The following is a 24247-nucleotide window of genomic DNA, read 5'->3' as shown; positions in this document are numbered from 1 at the left end:
GAGGCGGAACAAAAGAACAAGACTTCAGCTCAGGTGTCAGCGGGGAACATCTGCATGGTCTCCATGACAAGGGTCAGGTGGTCCAGGAAGGAGCTGACGGACACGCGGAGGATCCGAGCTTCGTCGGCGCTCCACCTCCTGAAACAAGACAGGATGCGGGGTCAGGGCCGGTGGCGTGTGATTGGCCGCTGGAGGTGATGGAGGTGAAGGTTTCTCACACGGACAACGTGCTTCCAGACACCGTCAGCTGCTTGGTGATACCTCCTCTTCTAGGCTCGCGGTCCGGACTCAGAGAGCGCAGCGCGATGGTGGCGTCCTGTGAGGACGGGAAGGGGACATCCAGAGAACTTAGGGCAGGTAAAGGAAACTGAGGAGCGCACACACCTGTCCCAACATTCATATTTACTTGTCGTAATTTGGGCAAACTTTGTCAAATACTGCTACAGTAATCCCTCGCAACTTGGCGCTTCACTCGTATCATGGTTTTTGAGAAATATATTAAATCATGCTGTTTCGTGGTTGAATAAAAAAATATTGCGTATTTAAGCAAATTATATGTAATTCTTTCCTAATTTACGCATTTTCAAGCATAAAAATGGCTAAATGAACTAAAATACAATGACAAGGCCATTGGAAGAACTCTGAACCCCCAGCATCACTTCCTGTTCACCCTCAGCTCCCCTAGCACCGGAACTGAACATGTTGACAGCAACACACACAAAAACCAGTCTTATTTATGTCTTAAATGGCTTATTTACTCTTGTGTCCACTACATTAGGTAGAGTGCAAATGTCACTGGAGAGGTGGTATTTCACGTCTTGAGGTTTCTAATGTTAACGCATTTAGAAGGTCGTAAATAGGTTTTTTATTTAACTATGAAAGTATTCCATTTCTAAATAAGGAATCCTCCTTCGCGGACATTCACCTGTCATGGCCGGGTCTGAAACCAATTAACCGCCAGAAATGAGGGATTTCTGTACACAAATAGTCAAATACGAATACACCTTGTCATTCCATCATTGTAATTTTTAATCTCTGATACGTCTGACATTTTTTAAAATGTATTTTATTGGTCCAAATACGTCCTGGAATAATTTTTGCATAGGCAAACAATGAGAGTGGATATTTTTCTGTCTTTTCGGCTTCACGGAGTTAGCTTTAGATTTTAGCAGCTACAAAACTAACGCAACTGCTCACAGTACAACGCAAAGTAACTCCACGAGAGTTCAAAATGCAAATCAAAGTACGAATATTGACATTTGAGGACTAAATGGAAGGATACAGTTCCAGTTTGCCTGTTTCCCGGTTGCTTCCGGGCGCCGCCATATTTTTTGTTTGTGACTCTTCTTCTGGTGGAAATTATCACAGTCGGTGAGCGCTGCTGCCTCTAGTGGTTAAGAGTAGCACACCTATTTAAATGCAATTACAATGCAGACAACGCCACGTATTGTTTATAAAAAAAAAAACATTTATTAGTTTCAACTTGCTTGATACTCCTTGCTGTTTTTTTTCAATAAAAAGAAATCCACACAATATTTTGTTTGAGTGTTCTTTATTTTGAATAAGAGCTGTCAAGATCAGCTGTCGTGCGTGCACGTCTCATTCTGTGATTGTGCTCCTCTCAGAACCTCCAGAACCAAACAGAAGACTCCTCCACAGACTCAGCGAGGTGATTTCAACGTCTGAGTTACAGCAGCCAACAAGAGGTAACCAATGAATAATCATAATAATCATGGAAATTTATTGTTCAAAAATGTCTCAGCCCGCTCAGCTGTGTCTCGCCAGAAGGTTGACGACGTCACGAGCAGACATGAAGTTTGTTTCATCTGCTGGTTGCGTGTCAACAAAAAAAATGCACCTTTCCTAAGTCCACTGAAGCCCACTGTGTGTGTGCGTGCATGTGTGTGTGCAGTGCCCATGCTCATGGCGGCGTCAAAGAGCGGCGGCCTGCTGCGTGACCTCCAGGTGGCGCTGCAGCTGAAGATCGAGGAGTTGTGTCAGAGAGACGCGCTCATTGACGAGCTGGAACTGGAGCTGGACGCCAAAGACGACCTGATCCGACATCTGCACTCCGAGCTGGACCGCCACCGCAGCACCACCCAGCGCGCCACCAACGCCAGCGAGGCACCAAACGCAGGTGCCTCAGGCAGGGGGTAGAGCTATGAAGCCGTGAAGGATTGTTGTTTGTTTGGGTTTGAAGGTTCCAGATGAGCTTAATGTGGTCCAGAGTGAGTGGGCCCTTAGGCTGATGTTGGTTACGTCCACCAGGTGGCTCTCGGCAGACGGCGGTGCCAGACGAGCCTCAGCGCACCAAGAGACAGGCCATCTCGGCAGAACCCAGCGCTCTGGACCCGTCCCAGCTCAGTGACGTGACACTCACGAGCTACTGCAAGACTGAAGAGTGAGCACAGGGGGAACCTCAATGAGTCTCATTCCCACCAGAACCAAAGCAGGTTCTGACGCTTGTGCACATGTTCAGGTCCAGTGAGCTGATCCAGAGAGCTTTGATGGACAATGACTTCATGAAACACCTGGAACACGGACAGGTAAGAGTGCCTCTAATCTCGCCTCCTTTACACTTTGTGCTGACATGTTGGATCCTGGTCCAGATTCTGACCATCCTGGACTGCATGCGGCCCACCAGCCTGGCCAAAGGCTGCTGCGTGATCCAGGAGGGCGACGACGGGTCCATGGTCTACGTTCTGGAGGGTCAGATTCTACTTCAATGTTCTTGTCGACGCCAAGTCAGAACACAAAAGTCGAGAACGACTTGCGTGTTTGGCTGTGTCTCAAATGGAATACTTCATTAAGTACACTTCAATAAGTAATACTGCATACACATACACTACACGTCATGAAATCACACTTCTCAGCCTTCCTGGTAAGGTCTATTCAGGGGTTCTGGAGAGGAGGATCCGCCAGATAGTTGACTCTCAGAAGAAGCGGTGTGGTTTTTGTCCTGGTTGTGGAACTGTGGAGCAGCTCTACACTCTCAGCAGGTCCTTGAGGGTGCATGGGAGTTTGCCCAACCAGTCTACATGTGTTTTGTGGACTTGGAGAAGGCATTCGAATGCGTTCCTCGAGGAATTCTGTGGGGAATACGCCGGGAATATGGGGGGTGACCATCTAATTCAGGCTGTTGATTCCCTGTATGACCCGTGTCAGAGTTTGGTTCACATTGCCAGCAATAAGTCGGACTCGTTTCCAGTGAGGGTTGGACTCCGCCAGGGATGCCCTATGTCACAGATTCTGTTCATTCATTCAAATTCTACACCAGAATTTCTGGGTGCAGCCAGGGTGTTGAGGGGTTCCGGTGTGGTGTCTGCAGCATTGGGTCTCTGGCTGCTGGCTTCATCGAGCCGTGACCTTCAACTCTCACCGGATCGGTTCACAACAGAGTGTGAAGCGGCCAGGATGAGAATCAGCACCTCCAAGTCTGAGTCCACAGTTCTCGCCCGGAAAAGGAGGGCCATCTCTGGGTTGGGGATGAGATCCTGCCCCAAGTGAAGGAGTTTAAGTACCTCGGGGTCTTGTTCACAAGTGAGGGAAGGATGGAGCGTGAGATGGACAGGTGGACTGGTGCGGCGTCTGCAGTGATGCAGACTCTACATCGGCCCCCTTGTGGTGAAGAGGGAGCTGAGCCCAAAGGCAAAGCTCTCAATTTGATAGTGGATCTACGTTCCTACCCTCACCAATGGTCACCTATGGTCATGAGCTTTGGGTAGTGATTGAAGGCCTCGGGATCCGCCGGGAGGAGTTGGAAGAAATAGCCGGGGAGTGGGAAGTATTTGTATTTGTATTTGTACTTTATTTATCCCACAGCGGGGAAATTCACTTGTTACAGCAGCAAGCAAGATACGCAAGTAAAGAGTACAGTGTAAAGAATACATATTGACTACAACATGGTTCAGGTGGTGCAGGTGTTGTAGAGCCTGACAGCAGTCGGTATGAAGGACCTGCGGAACCTCTCCTTCTTACACCGTGGGTGTAACAGTCTGCTGCAGATGGAGCTGCTAAGGGAACCCACAGTGTCATGTAGCGGGTGAGAGGTGTTGTCCATGATGGATGTCAGCTTAGCCAACATCCTTCTCTCCCCCACTTCCTCCACGGAGTCCAGAGGACTGTCCAGGACAGAGCTCGCTCTCCTGATCAGTCTATTGATCCTGCTCCTGTCCCTGTCCGTGCTGCCCCCTCTCCGGCAGCCCACAGCGTAGAAGATGGCTGAGGCCACCACAGAGTCATAGAAGGTCCGTAAAAGAGTCCTGCACACACCAAAGGACCTCAGTCTCCTCAGCAGGTGGAGGCGACTCTGGCCCTTCTTGTAGAGGGCGTGGGTGTTGACAGACCAGTCCAGTTTGTTGTTACCCAGGAATTTGTAGCTGTCTACCAACTCTATGTCCGCTCCCTGGATGTTCACTGGTGTGAAGAGAGATGTTTTCCTCTGAAAGTTAATGATCATCTCCTTTGTCTTGCTGGTGTTGAGTTGTAGCTGGTTAAGCTCACTCCAGCTGACAAAGTCCCTGATGACCGTCCTGTATTCCAGATCATTCCCCTCTGAAACACAACCCACAATGGCTGTGTCATCGGAGAACTTCTGGATGTGACACTGTGTGTAGTTGTGTGTGAAGTCCGAGGTGGAGAGGGTGAAGAGGAAAGGGGAGAGCACCGTACCCTGAGGGGCACCTGTGCTGCAGAGTACCATGTCAGACACACAGTGACGGAGCCTCACATACTGTGGTCTGGTGGTGAGGTAGTCTGGGCTTCCCTGCTTCGGCTGCTGCCCAACCTCAGATAAGTGGACGATGGATGGATGGACACGTAGTTCCTGAGTGTGTGAATGTTGACAGTGTAGGGCTGTCTCAAATCCATTCCAGTGTTGTCACTGCACACCTACCTGAAACCTGAACCATCACAAACTGTTATTTCACCTGACAGTGCACTGATGCACTTAAAAGGCAAACTAACTATGCTGGTACAACAACTGAGACACAGCCATCGCGTGTGTGTGTGTCATGCAGGAAGTGCTAGCAGCACGCTAATTAGCATCTGTCATGAGTGTTAGTGTGGAATAAAAGATGAAAGTGTGTTGACAGAGGGCATGGTGGAGGTCACCAAGGAAGGTAAAAAACTGTGCACCATCGGACCAGGAAAGGTCTTTGGAGAACTCGCCATCTTGTACAACTGCACACGCACGGCTACTGTAACAGGTAGCCACACACATGCACACGCACACACGCACACTAGCAAGACAGTCCAGCAACCAGAACCTGGACTTTGTGTGTGTAGCACTGACTGATGTCAAGCTGTGGGCCATCGACCGTCTGGGGTTCCAGACCATCATGATGCGTACAGGTCTTATCAAACACTCCCAGTACATGGACTTCCTGCGCAGGTAAGCTCAATGCTTCACTGTCACATGACAACACGTGACGTCACATGACTTGCCGCCAGTGTTCCATCCTTCCAGGCGCTTCCTGAGGATGTTCTCAGCAAGCTGGCTGATGTTCTGGAGGAGGTAGGTGTAGACCCACCTGACAGACACTGATAGATGTTTGGTCATGTGATACTCCGTGCGTGTGCCTGTGTGTCAGACTCACTACAGCGACGGCGATTACATCATCCGCCAGGGCGCCACAGGAGACACCTTCTTCATTGTCAGTGAGGGTCAGGTGAGACGTGCCTTCTCGGCTTAGATCCTCGCCGGGTCCATCGGGTCCGTGAAGGTGTGTCCCTCCCTCCCGACAGGTAAACGTGTCACAGCAGAGCGCCTCCAGTGGCGAGCAGGTGCCGATGAAGACGTTGTCCAAAGGCGACTGGTTTGGCGAGCAAGCGCTGAAAGGGTGACGCATGCCAACATGGCCGAACGTCCACATTAGCACCGGGTGGAACTGTAGAACTTTCCACCTTTTGTTTGTTTGTTGCAGCGAGGACGTGCGCACGGCCAGCGTGACTGCCGTGGGCGCCGTCACGTGCCTGGTGGTGGACAGAGAGTGAGTCCTCGTCTTCTCCTCGTGGAGGTGTGTTGGTCTTGACGCCGTCTGTGCCGCAGGTCCTTCAAGCAGCTGATTGGCGGCCTGGAGGAAGTCACCAGCAAGCAGAGTGAAGACGACGAGGTCAAGGCCAAGTGAGTGGCGGCCATGGATAGACCTTCTTTAGAACCATTCCAGCAAAGCTGCTGTGTTCTGGAAGCTAGCATTAGTTTGTGGAGCAGGCAGTTAGCTGACATGCGGGGTGTTCATGCAGGCGTCTGGCGGAGGATGACTTCTTCTCCAGCGTGACGCTGGGGGACTTCAACGTGGTCTGTACCCTCGGCGTGGGCGGTTTCAGCCGCGTGGAGCTGGTGGGCATGTGCACGTGATGCCCTGCGGCGAGCGGGCACATGTCTGACGCCACTGTCGATGTGCGTTCAGGTGCAGCTGAAGAATGATACCGGCCGCTCCTTTGCCCTCAAAGTTCTGAAGAAGCGTCACATCCTGGACACCAGCCAGCAGGGACACATCCTGTCGGAGCGCCGCATCATGATGGAGGTCCACAGCCCCTTCATCATCAGGTCACGTCATCACATGGATGCCATCCAGCAAGAACCCAAATTCTTTTGAGAGGTCATGCTGGTGACTTTTTGTGCTGCAGGTTGTACCGGACCTTCCGGGACCCAAAGTACCTGTACATGCTGCTGGAGGCGTGTCTGGGCGGCGAGCTGTGGACGCTGCTACGTGACAGGTGAGCGTCAATGAGCGTGCCCACGGCGGGAAAGAGCACCATGTCACGACCTCTGTGTGCCCGCAGGGGATCATTTGACGACGGGACCACCAGGTTCTACACGGCGTGCGTGATCGAGGCTCTGGCCGAGCTGCACTCCAGAGGGATCATCTACAGAGACTTGAAACCTGAGAACATCATCCTGGACCACAGAGGCTACGCCAAGCTGGTGAGGCTCCACCCACCTTGAGGGAGGCGGGGATAGTGCTGAGTAACGGATGTCATGTCGGTGCGGCGCAGGTGGACTTCGGCTTTGCCAAGAAGGTGGGTCTGGGCAAGAAGACGTGGACTTTCTGTGGGACTCCTGAGTACGTGGCCCCCGAGATCATTCTGAACAAAGGTCACGACAGCTCAGCCGACTGCTGGTCACTTGGAATTCTCATCTTTGAACTGCTCAGCGGCAGGTGCTTCCCGCTTCCCGCTGTCAGGACGTCATCTTGTGCCGCCAGACGTGCCAACGCTTGTTTGTGTCCTCGTCCTGCAGTCCGCCCTTTTCTGGTTCCGACCCGATGAAGACGTACAACATCATCCTGAGAGGCATCGACATGGTGGAGTTCCCCAAGAAGATCACCAAGAGCGCCGCCAACCTCATCAAACGCCTCTGCAGGTTCATCAGGCCAATACTACTACTACTACTACTGCTGTACTACTATCACTACTGCAGTACTACTACCACTACTGCAGTACTACTACTACTGCAGTTCTACTACCACTACTTTAGTACTACTACTACTACTGCAGTACTACTACCACTATTTTGGTACTACTACTACTACTGCAGTACTACTACCGCTACTACTGCAGTACTACTACCACTACTTTAGTACTACTCCCACTACTGCAGTACTACTACTACTGCAGTACTATGACTACTACGGCAGTACTACTACTACTACACAAGTACTACTACCACTACTGCAGTGCTACTAATACTACTGTAGTACTACTACTAATATCACTTGTCCCGTACTACTACTACTACTACTGCAGTACTGTTCTGCTACTACTACAACTGCAGTGCTTCTACTACAGCAGTACTGCTACTGCTGTGCTAATACTACTATCACTCGTGCCATGCTACTACTAACACTACTACTGCTGTGCTACTACCACTACTGCAGTGCTACTAATACGACTGTAGTACTGCAGTACTACTACTATCACTTGTGCCGTGCTACTACTACTACTAACACCACTACTGCAGTGCTACTAATACTACTGCAGTACTGCTGTGCTACTAGGAATGCTAATAGCAGTAACTTCCTGTTTCCTCACACAACCAACCAATCACACGCCTTTTTCTCCTTCCTCTTCGTCTCCCACTCTTCTCATAATTTTTCTCCTCCTCTTCTCCATCTCCTCCTCCTCCTACAGAACTTCTGTACCTCCATCTTCTCCCTCTTCTTCTCCTCCTTCACATCTTTTCCTCCTCCTTCTTTGTCATGTTTTTCTTCTTCTTCTACTGCTCCTTAATGATCTTCTACTCCTCCTCCTTGTTCATATGTTCTTCTTCTCCTTCATCATCTTATCATAGTACTTCATGGGTAGTACTTGATAGTACTAACCTAAAACTTGACCAATATGGTTGTAAACTGAGTCCACTTTTTTCTGTAATTTTGAGTTGATTACATATTATTTATATGTAGCTGCTGTTGCAATGATTTAGTATTTGCAGGTTTTATGTTTGCATGCAGACAAATGATTGTATCAAAGCATCAGTTGGATGCAAGACTGTGTTTTGTAAAATGCTACATCTGTCATACGTGTTGTAAGCAGCTCACAATTGTTGATTCTACAGTAATTAAGCCCATTTTAACTTTGACAAAAACGTTTTGAACAAAAACTTATTTATTTTCTTAATTCACTTGGATAGTTTGATCCTTGATTGATGGAGTCGTGTGGGTTTCATAAGCTGACAAATTCAAATGATTTATGTTGTAAGAGAGCAACAAGTAAAGATATTTTTTTCTATGCAACTGTAATGTTTGTCACTTGAATAAGTCATAAATGTAGAGTTATTTCACATGAAGGAGTTGTTACGTTTATTTTACATTCCATTCCATTCCATTTAGTTTTATTTATAAGTTACATCTGGCCCTTTGAGGACAGCCATTATGTCCATGTGGCCCCAAGTGAACGAGTTTGACACCCCTGGTGTACATCATAGTACCTCACTCTAAGCCCCGCCCCTTCTTGTGTGTGTCAGGGACAACCCGTCAGAGCGCCTGGGGAACCAGAAGAACGGTGTGAAGGACATCCAGAAGCACAAGTGAGTCACATGACACGTGTCACAGTGAGAGTAGCCGGGGTTGTCATGGCAACGCGTCATCCAATCAGGTGGTTTGAGGGTTTCAACTGGGATGGCCTCCGCCAAGGCACCACGGACTCTCCGTTCACGCCCAGGGTGAGTGAGTGAGTGAGTGAGTGAGTGAGGAGCGGGAGGTGTCGTGGCGGCCGGCGTGGTGACCCGTGTCCTTCCCGCCAGGTGGACGGCCCACTGGACAGCAGCAACTTTGACGACTTTCCCATGGACGCAGACGAGCCCCCTGACGAGGAGTCGGGCTGGGACGTGGAGTTCTGAGTGAACACAAACGGGAAATGCCTGTGCTTTTATTGTGAAGGGTCCGGGCCATTAAAAAGTTGTTTTCTTCACAGGTTCTGCTGCTGGTGTGTGCATGTGCGTGCGTGTGGCTAGTTAATGAGCGGAGGAGATGTTTATCTACGTGGTTAACCTCGGGTCACTACTTCCTGTTGCTGATAAGACAACACTTTTTCCACATCACATTATCAAACACTATAGTGTACATACTCTATATTCTACATACTCTATATCTACAGTACGGTCTACACACTTGACATATTATTACTATTACAACTTCCCCAACCTTGTTTCTACTTTATGCTACTAAAGTGACATTGCATTCCTCAAGATGACAAGCTCATTCTTGTCAAATTACAAGACAACTTTTGTCTCTTAATATTTTGACTTTATTGTCAAATTACTACAGATTTTTACAAATATTTCAACTTTCTTGTACATTTTATTGCAATATTACGACTTTATTCAATTTATTTTCATGATATTTGGACTCTACTCCCATAATATTATTTTTTTTAAAAACAAAAAAAGCCCTTATTTCCTCATAATATGACAACGTTATTCTCCTAAAACGACGCCTTTTTCTTTTCAGATTACAACTTTTGACTTTATTCTTGTAAGATGACTTTTTATGATTTTTCCATTTTTGTCTTCTGGTTTTCCCATTGAATGATGTTTTTTGTATTTGTGCCACGGGCCGGTAAAAAAAATAACCCCCGGGCCTCACTTTGCACACCCCTGATAAATCTCCTAGTTTGTGTATAACAGTTCTAATATAATGTACATCCTGTATGTGTAGAATATGCAGTATAGGGGTGTCCAAACTTTTTCCAGTGAGGGCCACATAGTGAAAAGTGAAAGGATGCAACTTTGCCACGTTGATATTTTGTAACGCAGCACATGCAGACATGCTAAGAAGCTATACTGGATGGAGCTTAAAAAAACCCAACTGCATTTCACCTTTGTAATATAGGTGTAATATAGGTGTAATATAGGTGTAATATTGGTGTAATATTGGTGTAATATTGGTGTAATATAGGTGTAATATTGGTGTAATATAGGTGAAATATAGGTGTAATATAGGTGAACTATAGGTGTAATATAGGTGTAAGATAGGTGAAATATAGGTGTAATATAGGTGTAGTATAGGTGAAATATAGGTGTAATATAGGTGAACTATAGGTGTAAGATAGGTGAAATATAGGTGTAATATGGGTGTAGTATAGGTGAAATATGGGTGTAATATAGGTGAAATATAGGTGTAATATAGGTGAAATATAGGTGTAATATAGGTGTAATATAGGTGAAATATAGGTGTAATATGGGTGTAGTATAGGTGTAATATAGGTGAAATATAGGTGTAGTATAGGTGAAATATAGGTGTAGTATAGGTGTAGTATAGGTGAAATATAGGTGTAATATAGGTGTAGTATAGGTGTAGTATAGGTGTAATATAGGTGAAATATAGGTGTAATATAGGTGAAATATAGGTGTAGTATAGGTGAAATATAGGTGTAGTATAGGTGAAATATAGGTGTAATATAGGTGTAATATAATAATGTAATATAGATGTAATATAGGTGTAATATAGATGTAATATAGATATAATATAGATATAATATAGGTGAAATATAGGTGTAATATAATAATGTAATATAGGTGTAATATAGGTGTAATATAGATGTAATATAGGTGAAATATAGGTGAAATATAGGTGTAATATAATAATGTAATATAGGTGAAATATAGATGTAATATAGGTGAAATAAAGGTGTAATATAGGTGAAATATAGGTGTAATATAATAATGTAATATAGGTGTAATATAGGTGAAATATAGGCGAAATATAGGTGTAATATGGGTGTAGTATAGGTGAAATATAGGTGTAATATAGGTGAAATATAGGTGTAATATAGGTGTAAGATAGGTCTAATATAGGTGAAATATAGGTGTAATATAGGTGAAATATAGGTGTAGTATAGGTGAAATATAGGTGTAATATAGGTGTAGTATAGGTGTAATATAGGTGTAGTATAGGTGTAATATAGGTGAAATATAGGTGTAATATAGGTGTAATATAGGTGTAGTATAGGTGTAATATAGGTGAAATATAGGTGTAGTATAGGTGAAATATAGGTGTAATATAGGTGTAGTATAGGTGTAATATAGGTGAAATATAGGTGTAATATAATAATGTAATATAGATGTAATATAGATGTAATATAGATATAATATAGGTGAAATATAGGTGTAATATAATAATGTAATATAGGTGTGATATAGGTGTAATATAGATGTAATATAGGTGTAATATAGGTGAAATATAGGTGTAATATAATGTAATATAGGTGAAATATAGGTGGAATATAGATGTAATATAGGTGAAATAAAGGTGTAATATAGGTGTAATATAGGTGAAATATAGGTGTAATATAATAATGTAATATAGGTGTAATATAGGTGAAATAAAGGTGTAATATAGGTGTAATATAATAATGTAATATAGACGTAATATAGGTGTAATATAGGTGTAGGCTCTCAGTCGTACAGGAGTTGTCCATCGAGGGAAAGGCTTCTTGAGACGTCATCTGTACTTCTGTGAAGAAGGTGTTCGAACGTTTCGGCCATCAGGAACAACAACCTTTCTAGAACAGAGGCAGGGGCCCTTCGTCTGAGAATATCGGCCCTTCTCAGTAGTGCTAAACCACCGCCGTCCAATATCACGGTAGGTGAGAGGAAAGCATTAGCGGCTCTGCAGAAAGATGAGAGCATCACCATCTTACCAGCTGATAAGGGCAGATGCACAGTGGTTCTCAACACATTGGACTATGAAGAAAAAATAACAAGTCTAATTAGTGATGCCAACACATATGAGCAACTTAAAAGGGACCCATCCAGTAGGTATAAGAAAGAAATCATACACTGTCTCCAAAAGTTAGAGAAGGAAGAACTAATTGACAGACAGATGTATCATAGGTTATACCCTGGGGAGGCTACACCATGTATCTATGGCCTTCCAAAAATTCACAAGGAAGGGTTTCCCCTCAGACCCATTGTCTGTAGCATTGACTCTACCACGTACAATGTAGCTAAATATGTAAAAACAGTCTTATCCCCATTGGTAGGCAACACTGATCATCATATAGAGAACACAAAAGGGTTTGTGGCGAGGATCAAAGACCTCAGATTGGAGCCAGAGGAAACTTTGGTGTCTTATGATGTGACTTCACTTTTCACATCCGTCCCCACCTCAGCAGCAGTCTCGGTGGTGAGGAAGAGACTGCTCGAGGACTCAACTCTGCATCGGAGAACAAAACTTAGTGCTGACCACATCTGCCAATTATTGGAAACTTGCCTTAACACTACATATTTTCAGTTTAGAGGGAAATTTTCCAGACAAATTCATGGTTGTGCTATGGGCTCACCAGTCTCACCCATAGTGGCGAATCTGTACATGGAAGAGATGGAGAAACAGGCTCTCACATCCTTCTCAGGGACAAAACCAAGGCACTGGTTTAGATACGTGGATGACACCTTTGTCATAATCAAAAAACAAGAAATTGCGGTGGACACCAATATCAAATTTACTCGCGAGGACGCTAAAGAGAAGCAACTAGCCTTCTTAGACTGCAAGGTAATTATAGGAGAGCACAGACAGCTACTTCCAGAGGTCTTTAGAAAGGCCACACACACTGACCAATACCTGCTTTTTGAATCAAACCATCCACTACAACATAAACTGGGGGTTATTAGGACCCTCCAACATAGAGCGGAACAAATACCAACTAGTGCTGAGGGAAGGAAAAAGGAGACACAACATGTCCAGAGAGCGCTCTCAACCTGTGGGTACCCGCGGTGGGCTTTTAACAAATGTCAAAAGAAGAGAGTAGGAAAAGAAACCCAAAAGCCCACAGAAGCAAAAAGGAGAGGAGTGGTAGTCCCTTATGTAGAGGGGGTCTCCGAAAAACTCCAGAGGATCTTATGGCAACACAAAATTCCTTCCTATTTCAAACCAGTAAATACCCGTGTCCTAGGTCTTCCCCGGGGCCTTCTCCCAGCTGGGCATGCCCGAAACACCTCACCAGGGAGGCGTCCGGGAGGCATCCGGACTAGATGCCCGAGCCACCTCAGCTGGCTCCTCTCAATGTGAAGGAGCAGCGGCTCTACTTTGAGCTCCTCCCGGATAACCGAGCTCCTCAACCTATCTCTTAGGGTGAGTCCCGCTACCCTACAAAGAAAACTCATTTCAGCCGCTTGTATCCGCGATCTCGTTCTTTCGGTCACGACCCAAAGCTCATGATCATAGGTGAGGGTGGGAACATAGATCGAAGGGTAAATTGAGAGCTTTGCCTTCTGGCTCAGCTCCCTCTTCACCACGACGGTCCGGTACAGCGACCGCATTACTGCAGACACTGCGCTGATCCGCCTATCGACCTCACGCACCAACCTTCCCTCACTCGTGAACAAGACCCCGAGATACTTGAACTCCTCCACCTGGGGCAGGACCTCATTCCCAACCCGGAGGGAGCAATCCACCCTTTTCCGACTGAGAAGCATGGCCTCAGATTTGGAGGTGCTGAGTCTCGTCCAAGAAGCTTCACACTCAGATGCAAATCGTCCCAGTAAACGCTGCAGGTCACAGCCCGATGAGGCCATCAGAACCACATCGTCTGCAAATAGCAGAGATGAAATCCTAAGGCCCCCAAACTGGACTCCCTCGACACCTTGGCTGCGCCTCAAAATTCTGTCCATGAAAATTATGAACAGAATCGGTGGCAAAGGGCAGCCTTGGCGGAGGCCAACGTTCACCGGAAACAGGCTTGACTTACTGCTGGTAATGCCAACCAGGCTCCTGCTCCGGTTGTACAAGGACCGAATGGCACGTAGTAGCGTGCCACTAATCCCATACTCCCGGAGCACCCCCCACAGGACACTGCGAGGGACACGGTCGAATGCCTTTTCCAAGTCCCTAGTACCCTCCAGTATCCTTGCAAGGGTGTAGAGCTGGTCCAGTGTTCCGCGACCAGGACGAAAACCACATTGCACCTCCTGTAGCCGAGGTTCGATTAACGGTCGTACCCTTCTCTCCAGCACCCTGGAATAGACTTTCCCAGGGAGGCTGAGGAGTGTGATCCCCCTATAGTTGGAACACACCCTCCGGCCACCCTTCTTGAAAAGTGGGACCACCACCCCAGTCTGCCAATCCAGAGGTACTGTTCCCAACTTCCACGCAATGTTGAAGAGACGTGTCACCCAAGACAGTCCCTCAACATCCAGAGCCTTGAGGAATTCTAGGCGAAACTCGTCCAAACCCGGAGCTTTGCCACTGGGGAGCGTTTTGACTACCCCAGATACCTCAGCCACAGTGATGGAACTGTCCGCGTTCGTGTCCTCAGCCTACGCTTCCTATATGGGAGGTATGTCTGTGGGATTGAGAAGGGCCTCAAACTATTCCTTCCACCGCCCGACTATATCCTCAGTCGAGGTCAGCAGGCCCCCGTCCCCACTGTAAACATTGTGGACCGGGCACTGCTTCCCCTTTCTGAGGCGCCGGACGATTTGCCAGAACCTCTTCGAGGTCCACCGAAAGTTGTGTTCCATGGCCTCACCGAACTCCTCCCACACCCGAGTTTTTGCCTCGACCACCGTCGAAGCCGCGTGCCGCTTGGCCTTCCGGTACCTATCGGCTGCTTCAGGAGTCCCACAAGCCATCCATGCTCAGTAGGACTCCTTCTTCAGCTTGATGGCAGCCCTGATCTCTGGTGTCCACCATCGGGTTCGGGGCTTGCCGCCACGACCGACACCAACCACCTTGCGGCTGCAGCTCTGATCGACTGCCTTAGCAATGGAGGCACGGAATAGAGCCCATTCGGACTCAATATCCTCATCCTCCCCCGGGATGCAGGCGAAGCTCTGCCGGAGGTGAGAGCTGAAGACTCAATGAACAAAAAACTCTGCCATACGTTCCCAGCAAACCCTCACTACACGTCTGGGTCTCCCGGGTCTGTCCGGCATCCTCCCCCGCCATCTAATCCAACTCATCACCAGGTAGTGATCAGATGACAGCTCAGCCTCTCTCTTTACCCGCGTGTCCAGAATATGCAGATGCAGGTCTAAAATACGACTACAAAGTTGATCATAGACCTGCGGCCGAGGGTGTCCTGGTGCCATGTGCACTTATGGGCATCCTTATGTTTGATCATGGTGTTTGTGATGGACAAACTGTGGTTCGCACAGAAGTCCAACAACATCACACCGCACGGGTTCAGATCGGGGAGGCCGTTCCTCCCAATCACGCCCATCCAGGTCACACTGTCATTGCCCACATGGGCGTTGAAGTCTCCCAGCAAAACGACAGAGTCGCCAGTTGGGGTGCTCTCCAGCACCCCTCTAATGGACTCCAAGAAGGCTGGGTACTCTGAACTGCCGTTTGGCACGTACGCACAAATGACAGTCAGGACCCTTTCCCCAACCCGAAGGCGTAGGGAAATGACCCTCTAGTTAACCGGGGATGACTCCAACACAGAGGCACCGAGCCGGGGGGCTATTAATAAGCCCACACCAGCTCGCCGCCTCTCCCCAGCAGCAACTCCAGAGTAGAACAAGATCCAGCCCCTCTCGAGGAGTTTGGATCCAGAACCCAAACTGTGGGTCGAGGTGAGTCTGACTATAGCTAGTCAGAATTTCTCAACCTCTCTCACAAGTTCGGGCTCCTTCCCCGCCAGAGAAGTGACATTCCATGTCCCAAGAACCAGATTTGGCCGCTGAAGACCAGGTCGCCTAGGCGCCCACCCTCGACCGCCACGCAAAGTACAATGCACCGGACCCTTATGCTTGCCCCCGCAGGTGGTGGGTCTACAGGGGGGGAGATCCCGTGTGGCTTGTTCGGGCTGAGCCCGGCCGGGCCCCACGGGTGAGAGCCTGACCACCAGGCGCTTGCCTGTGAGCCCCTCCCCTGGCCTGGCTCCAGGGTGAGGCCCCGGTATCCCACGTCCGGGCGAGGTGTGGTCTCTCCTCGTGTGTTTGCTCACGAAGGTCTTCTGAATCACGCTTGGTCTGGCCCGTCACCCAGGACCTGTTTGCCTTGGGAGAACCGACCAGGGGCACATAGCCCCAGACAACAAAGCTCCTAGGGTCACTTGGGCACACAAACCCCTCTACCACGGTAAGGTGGTGATTCACGGAGGTGAAATATAGGTGGAATATAATAATGTAATACAGGTGTAATATAGGTGAAATATGGGTAGGTGAAATATAGGTGTAATATAGGTGTGAAACATAGGTGAAATATAGGTGTAATAAAATAATGTAATATAGGTGTGAAATATAGGTGAAATATAATAATTTAATATAGGTGTAATATAGGTGAAATATAGGTGTGAATTATAGGTGAAATATAGGTGTGAATTATAGGTAAAAATATAGGTGTAAAATAGGTGAAATATAGGTAAAATATAGGTGTGACCTATAGGTGTAATATAGGTGAAATATAGGTGTGAATTATAGGTAAAATATAGGTGTAATATAGGTGAAATATAGGTAAAATATAGGTGTGACTTATAGGTGTAATATAGGTGAAATATAGGTGTGAATTACAGGTGAAATGTAGGTGAAATATAGGTGTAATATCGGTGTGATTTATAGGTGAAATGTAGGTGAAATATAAGTGTAATATAGGTGAAATATAGGTGTGAATTATGGGTCAAATATAGGTGTGAATTATAGGTGTAATATAGGTGTGAATTATAGGTGAAATATAGGTGTAATATAAGTGAAATATAGGTAAAATATAGGTGTGAATTATAGGTGTAATATAGGTGAAATATAGGTGAATTATAAGTGCGTATTATAGGTGAAATATAGGTGTAATATAGGTGTAATATAGGTGTGAATTATAGGTGTAATATAGGTGAAATATAGTTCAAATATAGGTGAAATATAGGTGTAATATTGGTGTAATATAGGTGAAATATAGGTGTAATATAGGTGAAATATAGGTGCAATATAAGTGAAATATAGGTGCAACATAGGTGTGAATTATAGGTGTAATATAGGTGAAATATAGGTGTAATATAGGTGAAATATAGGTAAAATATAGGTGTGACTTATAGGTGTAATATAGGTGAAATATAGGTGTGAATTACAGGTGAAATGTAGGTGAAATATAGGTGTAATATCGGTGTGATTTATAGGTGAAATGTAGGTGAAATATAAGTGTAATATAGGTGAAATATAGGTGTGAATTATGGGTCAAATATAGGTGTGAATTATAGGTGTAATATAGGTGTGAATTATAGGTGAAATATAGGTGTAATATAAGTGAAATATAGGTAAAATATAGGTGTGAATTATAGGTGTAATATAGGTGAAATATAGGTGAATTATAAGTGCGTATTATAGGTGAAATATAGGTGTAATATAGGTGTAATATAGGTGTGAATTATAGGTGTAATATAGGTGAAATATAGTTCAAATATAGGCGAAATATAGGTGTAATATTGGTGTAATATAGGTGAAATATAGGTGTAATATAGGTGAAATATAGGTGCAATATAAGTGAAATATAGGTGCAACATAGGTGTGAATTATAGGTGTAATATAGGTGAAATATAGGTGTAATATAGGTGAAATATAAGTGTGTATTATAGGTGAAATATAGGTGTAATATAGGTGAAATATAGGTGTGAATTATAGGTGAAATATAGTTCAAATATAGGTGTAATATAGGTGAAATATAGATCAAATATAGGTGTAATATAGGTGAAATATAGGTGTAATATAAGTGAAATATAGGTGCAATATAGGTGTGAATTATAGGTGTAATATAGGTGAAATATAGGTGTAATATAGGTGAAATATAAGTGTGTATTATAGGTGAAATATAGGTGTAATATAGGTGAAATATAGGTGTGAATTATAGGTGAAATATAGGTGAAATATCGGTGTGAATTATAGGTGTAATATAGTTCAAATATAGGTGTAATATAGGTGACATATAGGTGTAATATAGGTGTAATATAGGTGAAATATACGTGTAATGTAGGTGAAATATAGGTGTAATGTACGTGTAATATAGGTGAAATATAGGTGTAATATAGGTGAAATATAAGTGTGTATTATAGGTGAAATATTGGTGTAATATAGGTGAAATATAGATCAAATATAGGTGAAATATAGGTGTAATATAAGTGAAATATAGGTGTAATATAGGTGTGAATTATAGGTGTAATATAGGTGAAATATCGGTATGAATTATAGGTGTAATATAGGTGTAATATAGGTCTAACATAGGTGAAATATAGGTGAAATATAGGTGTAATATAGGTGAAATATAGGTGTAATGTACGTGTAATATAGGTGAAATATATTATAGGTGTAATATAGGTGAAATATAGGTGTGAATTATAGGTAAAATATAGGTGTAATATAGGTGTGAATTATAGGTGTAATATAGGTGAAACATCGGTGTGAATTATAGGTGTAATATAGGTAAAATATAGATCAAATACAGGTGAAATATAGGTGTAATATAGGTGTAGTATAGGTGTAATATAGGTGAAATATAGGTGTAATATAGGTGTAGTATAGATGAAATATAGGTGTATTATAAGTGTAATATAGGTGTAATATAGGTGTAATGTAGGTGAAATATAGGTGAAATATAAGTGTAATATAGGTAAAATATAGGTGTAATATAAGTGTAATATAGGTGTAGTATAGGTGAAATATAGGTGTAATATAGGTGAAATATAAGTGTAATATAGGTGAAATATAGGTGTAATGTAGGTGAAATATAGGTGTAATGTACGTGTAATATAGGTGAAATATATTATAGGTGTAATATAGGTGAAATATAAGTGTGTATTATAGGTGAAATATTGGTGTAATATAGGTGAAATATAGATCAAATATAGGTGAAATATAGGTGTAATATAAGTGAAATATAGGTGTAATATAGGTGTGAATTATTGGTGTAATATAGGTGAAATATCGGTATGAATTATAGGTGTAATATAGGTGTAATATAGGTCTAACATAGGTGAAATATAGGTGAAATATAGGTGTAATATAGGTGTAATATAGGTGAAATATAGGTGTAATGTACGTGTAATATAGGTGAAATATATTATAGGTGTAATATAGGTGAAATATAGGTGTGAATTATAGGTAAAATATAGGTGTGAATTATAGGTGTGATATAGGTAAAATATAGATCAAATACAGGTGAAATATAGGTGAAATATAGGTGTAATATAGGTGTAGTATAGGTGTAATATAGGTGTAATATAGGTGTAGTATAGATGAAATATAGGTGTATTATAGGTGTAATATAGGTGTAATGTAGGTGAAATATAGGTGAAATATAAGTGTAATATAGGTGAAATATAGGTGTAATATAAGTGTAATATAGGTGTAGTATAGGTGAAATATAGGTGTAGTATAGGTGAAATATAGGTGTAATATAGGTGAAATATAAGTGTAATATAGGTGAAATATAGGTGGAGTATAGGTGAAATATAGGTGTAATATAGGTGTAATATAGGTGAAATATCGGTGTGAATTATAGGTGTAATATAGGTGTAATATAGGTGAAATATAGGTGTGAATTATAGGTAAAATATAGGTGTAATATAGGTGTGAATTATAGGTGTGAATTATAGGTGTAATATAGGTGAAATATCGGTGTGAATTATAGGTGTAAGATAGGTGAAATATAGGTGTAATATAGGTGAAATATAGGTGAAATATACTGTAGGTGTAATATAGGTGTAATATAGGTGTAATATAGGTCTAACATAGGTGAAATATAGGTGAAATATAGGTGTAATATAGGTGTAATATAGGTGAAATATAGGTGTAATGTACGTGTAATATAGGTGAAATATATTATAGGTGTAATATAGGTGAAATATAGGTGTGAATTATAGGTAAAATATAGGTGTGAATTATAGGTGTGATATAGGTAAAATATAGATCAAATACAGGTGAAATATAGGTGAAATATAGGTGTAATATAGGTGTAGTATAGGTGTAATATAGGTGTAATATAGGTGTAGTATAGATGAAATATAGGTGTATTATAGGTGTAATATAGGTGTAATATAGGTGTAATGTAGGTGAAATATAGGTGAAATATAAGTGTAATATAGGTGAAATATAGGTGTAATATAAGTGTAATATAGGTGTAGTATAGGTGAAATATAGGTGTAGTATAGGTGAAATATAGGTGTAATATAGGTGAAATATAAGTATAATATAGGTGAAATATAGGTGGAGTATAGGTGAAATATAGGTGTAATATAGGTGTAATATAGGTGTAATATAGGTGAAATATCGGTGTGAATTATAGGTGTAATATAGGTGTAATATAGGTGAAATATAGGTGTGAATTATAGGTAAAATATAGGTGTGAATTATAGGTGTGAATTATAGGTGTAATATAGGTGAAATATCGGTGTGAATTATAGGTGTAAGATAGGTGAAATATAGGTGTAATATAGGTGAAATATAGGTGAAATATACTGTAGGTGAAATATAGGTGTAATATAGGTGTAATATAGGTGTAATATAGGTGAAATATAGGTGAAATATAGGTGTAATATAGGTGTAAGATAGGTGTAATATAGGTGAAATATAGGTGTAAGATAGGTGTAATATAGGTGTAAGATAGGTGAAATATAGGTGTAATATAGGTGTAATATAGGTGTAAGATAGGTGTAAGATAGGTGAAATATAGGTGTAAGATAGGTGTAATATAGGTGTAATATAGGTGAAATATAGGTGTAAGATAGGTGTAAGATAGGTGTAATATAGGTGTAAGATAGGTGTAATATAGGTGTAAGATAGGTGTAAGATAGGTGTAATATAGGTGTAATATAGGTGTAATATAGGTGTAAGATAGGTGTAATATAGGTGTAATATAGGTGTAATATAGGTGTAATATAGGTGAAATATAGGTGTAATATAGGTGTAATATAGGTGTAATATAGGTGAAATATAGGTCAAATATAGGTGTAAGATAGGTGTAATATAGGTGAAATATAGGTGTAAGATAGGTGTAATATAGGTGTAATATAGGTGTAATATACGTGCTTAGACTGTGCTGTGGACCAATAAAATCAGCCATGGGCTGCAAATGTCCCCCGCGCTGCACTTATATGTACTGTCGCTTATATGTAGTTTATAGTTGCTGCATAGTTGATGTATTATGTAGTACAAGTACAGTATATAAACTGTAGTTTCTACATAGTTGCTGTATTAAGTACTATAAGTAATTGCTGTATAGTTTCTACATAGTTGATGTATTAAGTATAATAAAGGTGGTAGTTGCTGTATTAAGTACTATAAGTAGTACTATAAGTAGTGGCTGTATAGTTTCCACGTCATTGATGTTGAGGCGTTGTCGTTATCGGCTGCCGGTGCCGAGTGTGACGATGTGGTTCCGCTCTGGCGGAGCAGAGCCGAGGAAGAACGTGAGCAGAATCCCAACGACGCGGATGTTAGCAAGCTTCCCCTGACGGAACATTCCTCCATCCAGCGGCGCGTGACGTCACCGGTCGGCCGCCGGCGCCGCACTGCGATTGGTGGAAGGCCGGCCGGGCTCCTATAAAAAGACTGCCCCGCGGACCCGGCGGAACCTCACCGCCTCATCCTCACGATGACGTCCACCTCCTTCGCCGCGCCGCTGCTCGTCCTCGTGCTGGCTTCGGCCTCCTGCTTCGACCTCGTGCCCGAGGAGGCCGCCCCCCGCCGGGCCCGCTTCTCGTCCAACAGCCCAGGTTGCACCTTCACTCACATGTCACTCTTTATTTTGTTCATGTCAAGGTCACTCGGAGGGGAGTACTACAGTATTTGTACCTTTTTGTTGCTAACGTAGCCGACGTGGCGCGATGCCTGAACGGCGCGGTGGCGGTGGGCTGCGGCTTCTTCTCCTGCCTGGAAAACTCCACGTGCGACACGGACGGGATGCACGAGATCTGCGAGCTTTTCCTCCACTCGGCGGCGACGTTCAACACGGAGGTGGGCGTGGCAAGACGGCACGCGTGCACACTTGCTAGCTAGCTAACGGGGCTGCTGCTTGTTTGCAGGGTAAAACGTTCGTCAAGAAGAGTCTCCAGTGCATCGCTCAGGGAATCAGCGCCAAGGTTTTCCAGACCATCCGCCGCTGCAACATCTTCCAGAGGATGATCGCTGAGGTGGGTGGCAGGGACGCGCTCAGGCCCCGCCCTCAGGCTCCACCCCTCACGTGTCCTTTACGTTGCAGGTGGAGGAGGAGTGCTTCAGCAGCCTCGACATCTGCACGGTCGCTCGCACCAACCCGGATGCCATCGGAGAGGTGGTGCAGGTGCCCGCCCACTTCCCCAACAGGTCAGGACACGCCCACCACCGGTCACGTGACAACACAGGCTGCTCTCAATGACCCCCGATTGATACCCGCATGCGCAGGTACTACAGCACGCTGCTGCAGACGCTGCAGGCGTGCGACCAGCAGACGGTGGCGGCGGTGAGGGCCGGCCTGGTGGCCCGTTTGGGACCCGACATGGAGACCTTCCTCCAGATGGTCCAGAACAAAGAGTGTGGCGCCGGCCAGGCCGCCGCCGCCCCCTTCAGCGACCCGGCCAGCTGGAGGAACGTCCCCGTCTTCAACATCCAGCCCGGCTTCCAGGGTCGCGACCCCACCCACCTCTTCGCCAGGAAGCGGCGCTCGCTGGACGACCAGGAGGCGGAGCCAAGCAGCCGCCAGTAGATGAAGCAATCGTGTCTTTCATTTCTTGACCTGACGACGTCTTTGTGCTGGACACTAAACGTCTCATGTCCCTTTCAGTGTCTTCTTGTCCATAAATGAGAAGTTTCAAGCATCAAATGTCTTCCTGTCAATCTTCCGCATCCACCAATCACACCTAAACACCTTCCTCACACTGATTATCACCTACCAATCATCATATTCACACTTATTTACAATATTCACGCACGGTACAAACAACAAATAAGGATGAAGAGGGCGTCTACATGGAGCGGATCCTGGGGGAGGAGCCAAGCAGGGGACTGTGCTTGAGAGGGGCGGAGAAGTCCAGGTAGTCCTGAGGTTAGAGTTGATCAACGTTAGCAATGAACGCCACCGCTACATGCTAACTGGCTAACAACACAAGCAAAGTAGACATAAAGACATCTATGGACATGCTAGCCACCTGGGCAATGCAAGCAACCTTAGCAGTGAGAGCAGCATCAGGTATGCTAATAGCATTAGTGGAAATAGCAGCATTAACCTAGCATTGGTGATGCTAGCAGCAATATCACTGTTATCAGCATTAGAGATGCTAGCAGGTTTAATTTAGCATAAGCAATGTTCACAGCATTAGCAATGTTTTGCAACATTAGTGCAGCATTAGCAACGCTAGCAACATTAGCGACAATAGCAGCATCAGTGGTGTGAGCAGCATCGGCAATACTGGCAGCATTAGCATAGCATCAGCGATGCTAGTAGTAGTTGCGGTGCTAGCAGAGCTAGCAACATTAGTGGAAATAGCAGCATCAGTGATACTGAGCAGCATTAGCCTAGCATCAGCTATGCTGGTGGTATTAGCAGTGCTAGCAGCATTAACAGAGCTAGCAGCATTAGCAATGCTAGCAACATTAGCAGGAACAGCAGCATCAGCAACGTATCAGCAATGCTAGCAACATCAGCACTATTAGCAGCATTACCGATGTTAGTTGGCGTTCCAGTGGAATGAGTGTGATGGTGCCTCCTGGTGGTTACCTGGTTGGCAACCAGGGTTAGCATTCTGTCCAAATCTTCCACCAGCCTCTGGAAGGTGGGCCGACAGGACGGGACGGCGTGCCAGCAGTCCCGCATCATCACGTAGCTGCCAAAGACGTACAAGTCTGGTT

General features: G+C 44.5%; 2 protein-coding genes and 1 pseudogene across 2 annotated transcripts; 2 read left to right on the top strand and 1 right to left on the bottom strand.

Annotated features, from left to right (window-relative positions):
- Positions 1 to 14: 14 nt before the first annotated feature.
- Positions 15 to 9628, top strand: LOC129170222 (cGMP-dependent protein kinase 1-like; annotated as a pseudogene).
- On the bottom strand, positions 9188 to 24208 carry LOC129170224 (uncharacterized). Its single transcript, XM_054757544.1, has 2 exons — positions 24062 to 24208; positions 9188 to 23439 (listed from the first exon to the last, which is right to left on the bottom strand). The coding sequence occupies exon 2, from the start codon at positions 11944 to 11946 to the stop codon at positions 10447 to 10449; it is 1500 nt and encodes a 499-aa protein (XP_054613519.1). The 5' UTR covers positions 11947 to 23439; positions 24062 to 24208; the 3' UTR covers positions 9188 to 10446.
- Positions 22017 to 23105, top strand: LOC129170306 (stanniocalcin-like). Its single transcript, XM_054757712.1, has 5 exons — positions 22017 to 22137; positions 22236 to 22378; positions 22447 to 22554; positions 22623 to 22726; positions 22805 to 23105. The coding sequence occupies exons 1-5, from the start codon at positions 22017 to 22019 to the stop codon at positions 23103 to 23105; spliced, it is 777 nt and encodes a 258-aa protein (XP_054613687.1).
- Positions 24209 to 24247: the final 39 nt, after the last annotated feature.

This window comes from Dunckerocampus dactyliophorus, chromosome 17, assembly GCF_027744805.1.
Source record: "Dunckerocampus dactyliophorus isolate RoL2022-P2 chromosome 17, RoL_Ddac_1.1, whole genome shotgun sequence".
NCBI classification, from domain to species: Eukaryota; Metazoa; Chordata; class Actinopteri; order Syngnathiformes; family Syngnathidae; genus Dunckerocampus; species Dunckerocampus dactyliophorus.
This window is presented reverse-complemented; position numbering and strand designations above follow the sequence as displayed.

Excerpts from the sequence above, each read along its gene's own strand:
- LOC129170224 (XM_054757544.1), bottom strand. The coding sequence starts at position 11,946 with ATGACGTCTCAAGAAGCCTTTCCCTCGATGGACAACTCCTGTACGACT.
- LOC129170306 (XM_054757712.1), top strand. The coding sequence starts at position 22,017 with ATGACGTCCACCTCCTTCGCCGCGCCGCTGCTCGTCCTCGTGCTGGCT. Across the intron at positions 22,138-22,235 it reads CTTCTCGTCCAACAGCCCAG|CCGACGTGGCGCGATGCCTG; the intron begins GTTGCACCTTCA and ends TTGCTAACGTAG. Across the intron at positions 22,555-22,622 it reads TCCAGAGGATGATCGCTGAG|GTGGAGGAGGAGTGCTTCAG; the intron begins GTGGGTGGCAGG and ends TTTACGTTGCAG.